General features: G+C 43.1%; 1 protein-coding gene across 3 annotated transcripts in view; it reads right to left on the bottom strand.

Moving 5' to 3' along the window:
* The window catches only part of DOCK2 (dedicator of cytokinesis 2), a 495,629-nt gene extending 483,364 nt beyond the window's left edge, over positions 1-12,265 (bottom strand). Inside the window, exon 1 of one of the 3 annotated variants that reach the window (XM_037906215.2) lies at positions 11,981-12,265. In XM_037906215.2, coding sequence (XP_037762143.1) covers positions 11,981-12,023 — 43 coding nt within the window. In that variant the 5' untranslated portion in view covers positions 12,024-12,265. Of the gene's footprint in view, positions 1-8,404; positions 8,664-11,980 lie in introns of those variants that run through there. The other 2 variants (XM_043520976.1, XM_043520978.1) reach the window with 2 other exon arrangements.
* Between the last annotated feature and the right edge of the window lie 500 nt (positions 12,266-12,765).

Raw genomic sequence — 12,765 nt, 5'->3', positions numbered from 1 at the left:
CCCTGATCCCCCTCCTGCACCCAAACCCCTCATCCCCAGCCCCACCCCAGAGCCTGCAACCCCCACCGGAGCCCTCACCTTCCCCGTCATACCCCAATCCCTCTACCGCCCTCCGAAATCCTCAGTCCCAGCCCGGAGCTCCCTTCTGTATCCCAAACCCTTCATCCCCAGCCTCACCCCAGAGTCTGCACACCCTCCTGCAGCCGAAACCCCTGCAGCCGAACCTCCTGCCCCAGCCCAGAGCCCCCCTCTGCACCCCACCCTCCTGCCCTAGCCTGGAGCCCCTCTCCTGTACCCCGAATCTCTCATCCCTGGCCCCACCTCAGAACCCGTACCTCCTCCCACACTTTAACCCCGTGCCTCAGCCTAGAGCCCCCTCCTGTACCCTGAACTTGTCATCCCTGGCCCCACCCTACAGCCTGCACCCCCAGCCAGAGCCCTGACTCCCTTTCACATCCCAACCCATTGCCTCAGCCTAGAGCCTCCTCCCGCACTCTGAACTCCTCATTTCTGGCCCCACCCTGGAGCCCTCACCTGGAGCCCACCCACCCCCCAGCCGGAGCCTCACACCTCCCTCACCCCAGCCCCCTGAAGCCAACCCGGTGAATATTAACAAGTGAGTGAGGGTGGGGAGAGCGAGCAACTGGGGGAGGGTGAGCTGGGGCAAGGCCTCATAGAAGGGGCAGGGAAAGGGTGTTCAACTATCTACTCGCACCAAACCGGCAACCCTAGTAGTAGCTAGAGGCCAAGGACCCATTGTGTATAAAAGCAAATAGACAGTGGCCCTCGCTACAAGAGCTTACTACCTCAGTGCAAGATTATAGTCAGCAGGAGGCGCAGATGGTGGAAGTACAAATAAACAATGAAATGACATTGGTTGGCATGAAATACCATAGTTATAGCAAACCAGCTGCTTAACCAGTGTTGAATATTTTGTAGGCATCATTGCAGAGAAGAATTTTAAGGAGTTATTTGGAGTAAAAGGAGGTGGCTTTAATATTATTTAAGAAATCTAGGATCTATCAAGTATGTCCTTTCCCCTCAGGAACCAGGCTCGGTGTCAAGGTGTCTTTCTTGCAAGACATTGGGTCCTAGAACCATAAACAACTCTTGGGCGTTCAGCTGAACAGACTCACACTGATTTTCTCTCATTCCTAAACAAAAATAAATATTTTGGGCTTCTTGATAAAAGTGACTGTAAAGTTCCTAATAATTATTACTCTAATTATTTTCCTATCCACAATACATTAAGAGCTTGAAGTCCAGAGTGGAAACAGAATGGAAGTTCTTAAGCCAAGTTTTCCTTGGGGTTACTATGCCTAGACCCTTACTTGATTGCTCACTACTATCCAAGGGCTTCAGTATTAGACTCTTTAAAGCATGAGTGGTGTCTGAGAAAGGCTCAGGGAAAGCAGTGGGAGGAAAGAGGGAGCAACAGAAGTTAAGGAAAAAATTCCACCTTTCCCAAGGTCAATGAGCCTCTTCCCAACACCTCAACAGTGAAAAGCTTGCTTTTTCTCTAACTAGATTACAACAGTAAGGTTTTCCATGGCTGCATATTGGCAATCAGAATGAAGAAGTTTCCCTATAAAAATGTTATTTCCTACAAAAATCTTCAATCCTGTCTTGTCATGATAGTCTCGATTCCAGACACTGCATGGAACTGAGCAATTAACTGATCATAGAACAAGCCTCAGTACAATAAAACAAATGTTATATACAGCACTTAATATCTCAAAATGCTTTAATTCCATACAAGCGTTGACAACCTTTTTGGTGTACAAGTTCAACAGCTGTGCAATGCCACTATATAGTTTAAAAGAACATCAGTCCCTTTATTAAAAGGGTATGAAATGAAATTGTAAGGCTAAACTGAAAAACTGATCTACCATGAAATAATACTTGGATGGAAAAAATATCAGTTGTATTTTAGCGGCATATTTTGCCTCTTGATTTCTGGAATAGAACTTTTCATTTGACGAACGAGGAAAATACATCTATAGCTCCCTTTAGGAAACTGCCTATTTTTAAGTTTAAATTATTTATCACCACATTCTCAAAAATGAGAAAGACTTTATATGTGCCTTGTGTAATAATGCTACAATATTTTTTTGTTTGAAATAGCAGCCACCAAGCTATCTCAGGGAACAATTAATCCCTATTCCCAGAGCTGTGCTGCATTATACTTGAAGATACACAGCGAAGTTAATCAAATTTCTCCAGAAATGTTCCATCTAAGGAATTGTAGCAAAGAACCGTAGCAGTCAATAATACATATGATAAAAGGCACAGAATTGCTTTGACATATGAATGCCTTTTCTATCTCTCTGGTCTAGATACTCAACTTCCAAAAAAAGAAAAAATTAATTTCTATAACAAATGATTCCCCTCTGATTATTGGCCTAACCCAAATATATTCTGGAAAATTCTCATGTGACTTGTATCATTACTCTCATAATAATGGAGTACGTATTATACACCTTCTAATCATTCTGTACCTTCTTTCATTCTAAAATTTCATAAATTAGAAACTAAAGCTATAAAGGCACTTCTATCTGGGACACAATTCAACTTCTGTTAAATAATACAGACCAACAGTACACAACAGCTGAGCATAGTCATACTATAATAAGGTTAACATGCTACAGAAGTTCAAGGAGAAAGAATGCAGTTATTTTTCACACTTACTCTTTGCTCTCAGGATCCACCCTTCCAGGAGTCTCTGGCACCCTGCTCCAGTCAGTGTCCCAGTTCTAGCTAGTTTGGCTTCTCTCTTGGAGTAGTGACCCCAGGGCTCCCTCCCTGAGCACCTAGCCCATTAATACACTTCATTGTAGCTTTCCTTCTCCTAGCACAACCTCTCCCAAACACTCTCTTCCTGTGCATGGCCCCTAGCAGGCCTTTGTAGACCCAGGTGTGTCCCATACTTTTAATTCGCTGGATTGGGCTCACCAGCTCTGACACAGGGACCATGGGTCCAGTTCTACTCACCAGGACTAGCTACCCTGTGACATTCCAATATAGTTAATTAGTGTTCCAAGATCACTTCCTACAGCTGCTACTTATCCCACAGCATGGCCTTTGCCTTTTAGCAATTGTACAAGTGTCATGCTGTCTAATCCAGTCAGGCAGCTGAGAGGACCTTCCCTGTGAGTACACTGCAGCCTCTGTATTTCAAGAACCCAGAGTGAGACCAGAGATATAAGATTTAAATCACAACTCTATCAGTTACATGACTCTTGCAGACTGAGGATGCAGACCCTGAGTGCCTCCATCATGCTGGAAACCGCCTCATTCTGGGACTCCCTCTGGTGACTACATGAGTCATTTTAAAGAAACCAACATACTACAAAATGTCAAAAAGATCCCTCTTTCTGTACCCCTATGCTGGTGGTTTGTTAACTTTTATTACTAGCCACTATCATGGAAAGGATATGTTAGAAGTCATGAGTTTTAATTTTCACTTAAAGACAGTCAGAGTCACTGTTGTTCTCATTTTAGAAAGGCTACTTTCACAGGCATGGTCCTGACATCAGTACAGCTCCATCTCCTGCACCCACAAGTTTTGTTCTTGTTGCACTGATCCATGTGTACAAACTATCAGTCACGTACCCACAACTGTGCAGGGAAGGCGCATGCACTGTAGGGGCACTAGAACTAGGTGGTGTCTCTTCTCCCCTTTCCCAGCTGCAGAAGGTGCAACTCTGTAGAGGAGCCAGGTGGAGATTCGAGAGAGGAAGGGGCAGAAGCAACAACAGCACAGAATGTTGTGTGGGGGTGGGACAAAGGGAATGGGTCTCAGATAGGCCCACCCCTCTCCCCAGCACTATCTGGACCCAGAATTGTAGAAGGAAGGATCCCCCCCCCCCCACACACACACACTTCGGGGGCACTAGGACCCAGATGGCATCCCCTCTTCCCCCACTGTGTGGCCTTGGGAGAAATTAGCAGATGAGCCAGCCAGAGACTCCGGCAGCTAGGGGAGAAACAGCCAAAGCAGCCACCTCTGGTCCTTTGGAGACCTTTCCAGTTTTCACTGGACTGTCTCTGCCCTGTGCTGATTGGCTGTTTGCTCCAGTTCGCCCCTCCCTCTTCCTCCATCTCTTCACCTCAGCATTACTCCTTTTACCTTCTTCACCCCTTTCCTGGCCCACATAACCTCGCCCCATAGACACCCCTCTCCCTTCAGCTTATCCCCTCTAACTAAACCTACCAAAACCATATAAAAAAAAGGTGAGAATCTAAAATGACCTCTCCTACCATCCCATTGTTCACTCCACTTGCGTGTTCTGCTCCTCCTCCCGCCCCATGTCTGTCCCGTCTACTGAGGTTTTAAGCTCTGCTGCTCATGTAACAGCTGCTTCATGCTGAACCAACTGGAGCGCCTCACAAGCAGGATTCTACTGTGATTTGGTGGAGGTGGCATCATGGTTTTTCCTATTGTACCTCATTGAGGTAGGATGGTGCAGTTGTTGCCAGCATAGGACTGAGGGGACATGGATATCATTCTCTGCTGTGCTACAGGTTTCCTGGGTGATGTTGGGCAATTCCCTTAAATCTCTCAGTTCCCCACTGGTAACATGGAAATAGTACTTCCCTGCCTCGCAGGAATGCTCGGAGGATAAATACATTAAAGATTGTGAGGCATTCAGTTGCTATGGTGATGGGGGCCATACAAGTACCTTAGATATAGAAACATAAGTAAAAACAATATGCCTTTCCCACTTGTATTGTGTGCCATCTCAGAACAGGATTTCAAGAGTCATTTCAGCTCATGCAGGACCACCCACCAAAAGTTGTGCAGGCCAGCTGCTGACAGCTATGCTCACACAATCCTATGGTTCGCAATCATGTTTTCACTGTCCCTTGGGCAATCCTACTCGGTGCAGTGAGGGGCAGAATATGAAGGTATCATAGTGGGTCCTGCAGGATGGATTTACTTAGCAATTCTGCTGATGATGCAAAAACCAAATTAATGTATAGTTCTCTCCAAGGACTGACTGTGGTTTGCAGCAACTGCAATCGTCATGGATATCAGCTGATGTGACTGACTGCTCACCAGGATCAGATCTGCTGAGTAAGAAAGTGAAGTTTTTATGTTGTCACTTTTCAAAGAAGCACAAAGTTGGCATTTTCATTTGAATTTGCAGTAACGATCCCTGGAGAGGACAGTCATGACTCACTGTGCTCATGTCCAAATTTAGCATGATGGGGGTGCAGTTTCCTAGCTTCTTTGGTATCACCCCAGTCCAGAATGACTCCGAAGCTGCCAGCCACGTTGACTCAAGGCAGATGCACTAACTGGAAGCCAATCATATGGCAATAAAGCACTTCCCTTCCTACTGTTATCTTCATCTTACCTGGATTTATACCTTCAGCCAGCTACTCTTCACCTAGGTGCTGATGTCTGTCAAGCACTGTGAGACGGGGTACTCCACTCACTGTAAAGGTGGCACCTTCTCCCGATCATTCTGGGGAATAGCTCACAAGGTCAACCCCCCTTCCCAGGGTTGCACCCTGTCTTCTACCTTCCTCTTTCTGTGTCTACAGCCCCTCTCTCACTCCACAAGCTACTACTGCCTCTTTGTGACTCAGACCTTTGGCCAGGTCACTCTACACATTTTCCCCTTCTGGAATTGGAAAGCCTTTCCTTGCTAGCAGTCCTAGCCAATCTTCCCATTTACTACATCAGAGTGCCACTCAGTGACTGGCAGGGGAACCCAGACCTGCCCTCAGGTTCCAGCTCAGGGACCCTGTAGTCAGCAGTCAAGGTCTGTTCCCTTCTAGACCTTACTGACTTCACCTAAGCCCTTTCCTGCCATCTGCTACTGCTCACTCTCAGGGATTTACTAGTCTCCTAACTGCCCACTCCCAGAAGGGACCTGTGGGCTAGCTATCCCTATAGCCTCCAAACACTCCTCCCTTCTTCCAGGGTGTCACTGTAGATTTTCCCCACCAGCCCATTGTATTGCAAATTCCCTACCTTTATAGTCTCAAATCAGCTCCTTCCTTCTCAGCTGGGCTTCCTCACTCAATCAGGGGATTGCTCAGCCATCTGATTCCCCTCAGCTGTTGGCTGTTGGGTTAATGAGCTCTCTTCTCAGTCTGCATTAACCCTCTCAGGGCAAGTATGGGGTAAATACCCCACATGCACTGGGACTGCTGGAAGGATGCTCTGTTTGTATTTGACTGAGGGTTAAGCTTCATTCACACATGGCTGACGTCCATCTCCCTCTCATTTCAAAAACCAACCCTTCAGTTGCATACAGATGAGGGAAAAAAATTTGGTATGTCAGCAGGTGAGGACTCTAGAAACAGAGGCACAATTGCCAATCCCAACCCTTTGGGTCCAGACTTGAAGAATGTTTGCCTTTATCTCAGTTTCCACAAATTCATGTTACATATCGGGAGTGGATCATCTTATATCCTACATTAGCCAATGTGACTGAGATTCAGCAACCTGAGTATGGATTTATGCCTCATCACTTTACAGTGCTCTGGAATACAATTTTGCCTGTTTTCCCACTTCTGATATCACAGCAGCAACTTGGTTCCCTGGAAACGTGAGCAGACATGCAGCTCCCTTGTCATCTGATGCACTTCTGGCCAACTGCCACCAAAAAAAAAGGAACAGTCTGCCACATTTTCTTTGCTATCCTAGTCTTATCTAACAGTCTTATCTAATATCAAGGGGTAGCCGTGTTAGTCTGTAGCCACAAAAATAAGGAGTCTGGTGGCACCTAAAGACTAACAGATTTATTTGGGCATAAGCTTTCGTGGGTAAAAAACCCACTTCTTCAAATGCATGGAGTGAAAATTACAGGTGCAGGCATTATATACTGACACATGAAGAGAAGGGAGTTACCTCACAAGTGGAGAACCAGTGTTCAGTGGGTTCAAAGAGAACAATGGGTTCAATTATTGGGAGTGGACTACATCCACCCTGATCAAATTGGCCCTGTCAGCACTGGTTCTCCACTTGTGAGGAGGAGGAGTCATTTGAAAGACCCTGCTACTTTGGTTTCTATCGTGTCTCTTTGGTTTAACAGCATGTGACAGACCAAGGAGGAGGGAAGGGGAAGAAAGCAGGTTAGCAGAAGGGATGAACAATGTGAGCTTAGGCAAGTTGTGAGCTAAAAGAGATGGATGCAGAGAATTCTTAAAAGCCTTCATAAGCCTTAGCTATGGAGGAGGGTAAAAGGTGCTGCTACTTTCACTTCATAAAGTCTAGCTTTGCAGAACTTCTATGGGCCTTCAGTTGTCCATTAACCAGCAAAGCATTTATGGAAACCCACCACCTAGTAGCATCTTTAGAGGGAAGTGAGTTCTACCTGCTTCACATAGATGATAGACATCTTATCCAAAAAGAAGGGGCATACTTTTGAGTGCTTATACTGCTGGTATTTTAGTATTCTTGGGACATCTTATCTGAATGCTGATCCTCTCTTTCCCTGTCCAGCTTATGAAATAAAACTGTGTTTTTGGATTATGTCTTATTACAGCAGGTTACTTTCCATCAACATTATAAAAAACTCTTTCATTGATAAAGCATTCTGATGAAAAAACATACTATCTTCTCAAGAACACAAAGTGGCAGGGGGCTCTAGACTGGGAGACCACCTGGATTACATTCCCAGATCTCCCATTCACCTGTTGTGTTAAGACTAGTCACTTCATTTCTGTGTCTCAATTTACCCATCTGTAAAACAAGGTTATTCATACTTGCCATGCTTTGCAGTGTACTCTGAGATGTACAGATGAGAAGCCTAAATTCAACTCATTATCATGGTAGTGCAATGGTCACTTATTAAGATGGTAACCAGAATACAATTAATGCAATTGCATGACATTCCAGTATTCCAACATTATACTCAATTACTGAATAAGTTAATTAGCAAGTGTTACACTACCTCCCCTTAGTCATACCAAATATACACACACCATGTTTCAGAGCAGACATTTTCATCTCTTTTTTAAAGTTGGACATAATACTGCTCTATAGCATTCTGCTAGTTGATTGCCTGGTAGGTCAAATTGGATTAAAACCAGGACCATAAAGCTTGATGAAGCATTTCTATAACAATGGGTTTAATGCAATTTGACCCACAGGAAATCATGCATAGCCAATGCTGCATAGTGTTTATGCAATGATCTATTATGCTATTCCTGATAAGGTTATTTATGCCTACGGGTGCATAAATAAACAAACCAAGTCTTTGCAAATTGTCATTAGGGAAAAGCAACAATACAACAGCTGTTTCACTACTGTATAAAGCACTTGTCTGCCTTATTTAAACAAATATATGTACAGTACACTTATCCTCTGCTCCCAAATGCCAGTGAAGTACCTTCACATACTTTAAATAAGCAGGTAGTGGTCTGTGCCATTCTCACCTTCCCATACCTTATGTTGCTAGTATTTCCTTTCCGTTATTCACACTCACTCTCAAGTTGTCTTAGTCAAACTGCAACAATTTGTTTCTTTGAACTAATCTGGGGTGTAGGTCAAATGATAACTAGCTCACTGTATCCTTAATTTGCAGCAGGAAATGAATTGGAGATAAACTTTCAAGTATGAAATAGCTACATCTTCTCAAAAAATTCTTCCATTATCTTCACCCTACTCTACTGAAGTTGTGTGTTACTGCCCTGATGTGCACTGTATGTAACAGTAATCAACTAATTTTCTCTCAGCTGTACTGATGTGTTGCCCCTCACTCATCCTCCACCACCCAACTCTCAAGATTGCAGTTTACTCATTTGGTTCCTATAGTAGGCCAAGTTGTGGAATACCTTGCATGCAATGCAAATAATCCTATTGACTTTAATTAGGTGACTCATGAGTATTGCAAACATGATTAGCAGTATAAGCAGCCATAACTCCATCATTCACCTCTCTCATGTGCTTCTTCAATTCCAAGCCCTGTCATGAGCCCAGATAACAGATTTAAGGAGAGCCAACAACTTCATCTGGAAAAGGTGATACTTAACAGGTGTTAAGTTTCATTTTAGGCAATGAAGGGTTTTCTGTCATTTTCAGAGACAACCCTAGTTATTTGGGTTGATGCAAGACAGAACTAAAGGAAAGCTAACACACTATTATCATATCACCTGTAATTTAATTGCCTAGACATTCATTTTGTCAAACTGACACTTAAAATTTTATTCTTGTACTAAAAGTAGAAAAATTTCAACTGAACATTTTCAACTATAATAACTAACTACATATTTTTTAGCCTTATCAAAGTACTTTTCTTTAAAATGTCACTTGCCTTGGTTATTTTCTAAAGGAAACTTCAGCTAATGCATTTAGGGTGCTAAAACAATATAAAGTGTTCATGATGGTAAGTTGCTAGGGATTCTAATTCATTATGCAAAAAGTTACACAGCTAAATATTCGGAAGCCTTTGCTGGCAAGCCTAACAGAGAAATGTGATGATAGCCACAAACCCGAGCAACCGTCTTGGAGCAACTGTAGACTGACTAACTTTAGAAACCCTTCCTACTAGTAATACCTAAATAAAATTTGCTTTGTCTGTGCAGTTATATTTGTGGATAAATCAGTTCAGTAAAGATACAGCTTTTATACACAGACTAATATATTAATTGAACCAGAAACCTTTGCTGAAGAAAGCGTTGTTTATTTTATGTACTAAAAAGGATGTGTTATTTCAGATAGCGAACAGTGCTTGTGGCATTCAAATCGCTGCTATGGTACAACTAGCCAATATTATAAATACTCTTGCAGTCACATGCAACACTTAAAACCATAATGCGTGTTCAGTGACCACATGATTGGAAGCTGAAGCCAGACAAATTCAAATTAGAAACAAGGCACACATTTTTAACTGTAAAAACAATGAGGAGTCTTTGTGGCAACTTAGAGACTAACAGATTTATCTGGGCAGAAGCTTTCATGGGCTAGAACCCACATCATCAGATGCATGGAGTGGAAAATACTGGAACAGGTATAAATACATGAAAAGATGTGAATTGCCTTACCAAGTGTGAGGTCAGTCTAATGAGACAATTCAATTGACAGCAGGATACCAAGGGAGGAAAAATAACTTTTCAAGTGATAATGAGAGTGGCCCATTTCAGACAGTTGACAAGAAGGTGTGAGTAACAGTAGGGGGAAATTAGGTTTAGGTTTTGTAATAACCCAACCCCTCCCAGTCTTTATTCAGGCCTAATGTGATGGTGTCCAGTTTGCAAATTAATTCCAGTTCTGCAGTTTCACGTTGGAGCCTGTTTCTGAAGTTTTTTTGTTGAAGAATTGCCACTTTTAAGTGGGTTGTAGCCCACGAAAGCTTATGCCCAAATACATTTGTTAGTCTCTAAGGTGCCACAAGGACTCCTCATTGTTTTTGCTGATACAGACTAACACAGCTACCACTCTGAAACCTGTCATCATTTTTAGTGAGTGTGATTAACCTTTGGAACAAGCCACCAAGATAAGTAGTGGATTTTCCATCTCTTGATTTCTTTAGATCAAGACTGGGTGCCTTTCTGAAAGATATGCTTCAGTCAAACACAAGTTGTTGGTGTCAATGTAAGGGTATGTGTGTGAAATGCAATGGCCACAGGCAGTTAAACTAGATGATCTAGTGGTCTCTTCCATCCTTATAAGAATCTATTAACTATTAGCCTTTATTTACTCTGACTAGCATTACACAGAAAAAACTGAGCATGCCCAGAATCAGAGTGTTGTCTACAAAAAAAGCTCAACACAGACTGAGCACTTAAATTGTTTTCTCATACACAAGTGATTTAAATTCTATATTCTAGCTAACCCAAGCAGTACACTCTGATTACCAAACATATGGACATTCAGACAACATCCTACACAAATCCAGCTGTTACAGAGCAGATGTTCAGCTTGCCAGAACACAGAAGTTCAAAATTAAAGTTACATGTTTCTGCTTTCCGTCCCCACCCCCTTACCACTGAAACAGAAAATCAAGTATCTTAGCCCCTCGGTTTTGCAATGGAAATTACCACCAGTACAGAATACTTAGATTTCACAATTTTACCACTTCTGTGCATGGAAATTAAACATGGAGAAATTATTTTGCTTTTATTATTTCCTCCAGGAAATTAATAATCATTTTACTCCATGTAACTATCAGCTCCTATGATGTATACTGTGAAGTACTCTGTTCTCTCCTGGGTTTGTCTTTTTTTATTTTAAAAAGTCCTTATGGTGCTGGGTATATACGTATGCATCAGTGTGTATTTTAACAGTGACTTAAGGTTCCTTGCTATCAATAGCGGTCTGCCCAAGGGAGCGAGAGAAATATTTTGTTACCAATTAGTGGAAGGTGCTCAAGGGACAAATTTTGAGTGTTTCTGTTCCAACTTTGATTATTGTGGCTTTCTTGAGTATAATTTAGCACAATTACAAAATTCCGTTAACTCCAGGAAGCACGCCAGTCTCTATTTAATCAGAGAAACCACAGATGGAAGAGGTCATCCCTCCAGCCAATATAAGAACTTACATTCTTATTTATTAGCCCCTTTTCTAGTACCACTCTCAGAACAAGTGGGGGGTTCACGTCCTTCCCCAATAAACACATGCACTACTTTTCCTGACATGCAAATCTGTTTTCCCCTTTCAACTCCCTGTCATTCCTCAAGCAGCACCCTAAATAGTTCATCTTACTGCATGCTGACACCCTGAAAACCCTGGCCTTAGTCATTTTGAAGATGTAACATTTCCCTACTATTTCTAGAGTGGCAGCCTGATTCTCCCAGCAGTGGCAAAGAATGAGATGAAAAATCTCAAGTAGGCAACACAAAGTTTTCCCTGCAAGCTCCCCTTTGGGTTTGTGTTAAGACAGAATTTCTGTTTTTTTCACAAGACACTGCAGGAAAATGGTAGGGAAGGGAGTTCATTGCACTGCACCAAACACCTGCCCACATCCTGCTTGAAAACTGAGAGGGGGCAAAACCCAAATGGCAGTCTGTGTACGTTACATACCCACGCCGCTCCTCTCCTTGTCAGTCTTGCGCCAGGGTGCCATTGCATGGGTCTCCTCCAGGTCCCAGAGGACACCAGCCCCCAGAAAAGCCACTGAATGTGAGCAGCGTACTGCAGCAATGGTGTGAGTGAGGCTCTTGGAAGTCAAACCTGTTACCCAGTTTTAGTCACTGATGACCTGGGAGGAAACTGGGGCTAACGTGGCTGCTACTGCTATGTGCGCTTTGCTGCTGTTCGCAGAGGCTCCTGCTTCCTTCCTCTTTTCTAACTCTCTCCTAACTGAATCAGTCATTGCCAAAAAGTCACGCCTATTGTGGGGGAAGGGTGACCTGAAGTGGGTGTCTTAGCAACAGGACAATGACAGCAACAGGACAATGACAATGTGAACAGACAAGATGGAAAGGGAGTCATGCCAAACACTGCCTTCTACCACACATCTTTCGGCTCTGGACGTGGTCCCATCTACAGTAGAAGGCTACTGTGCTGTATGACCTGATTATAATATTGCAGTTCTCAACACCGAACATTTGAATCTTGTAGTTCAAGTCTCCATTCCCATACTGTGCTACAACCTTGGATTTTTCCAACTGGTTCCACAAGATGTGACTTAACTGTGTAGGAACTGCCATGTTTTAGCCCTGTCCTGCAGAATAGATTCATAGCATAAACATAGAAAGGGCAAAAATGTGGCTGCAAACAAGGATGGATGAGGTTTAAAATCTTTCATGGAAGATTTAGAGCAATAAGTATTAAACAGTAATGCTAGTTGCTTAAAGTGCTCTAGT

The sequence above is a fragment of the Chelonia mydas genome, chromosome 8 (genome assembly GCF_015237465.2).
Source record: "Chelonia mydas isolate rCheMyd1 chromosome 8, rCheMyd1.pri.v2, whole genome shotgun sequence".
NCBI classification, from domain to species: domain Eukaryota; kingdom Metazoa; phylum Chordata; order Testudines; family Cheloniidae; genus Chelonia; species Chelonia mydas.
Note: the sequence above shows the minus strand (reverse complement) of the source record. Positions and strands in the feature narration are given on the sequence as shown.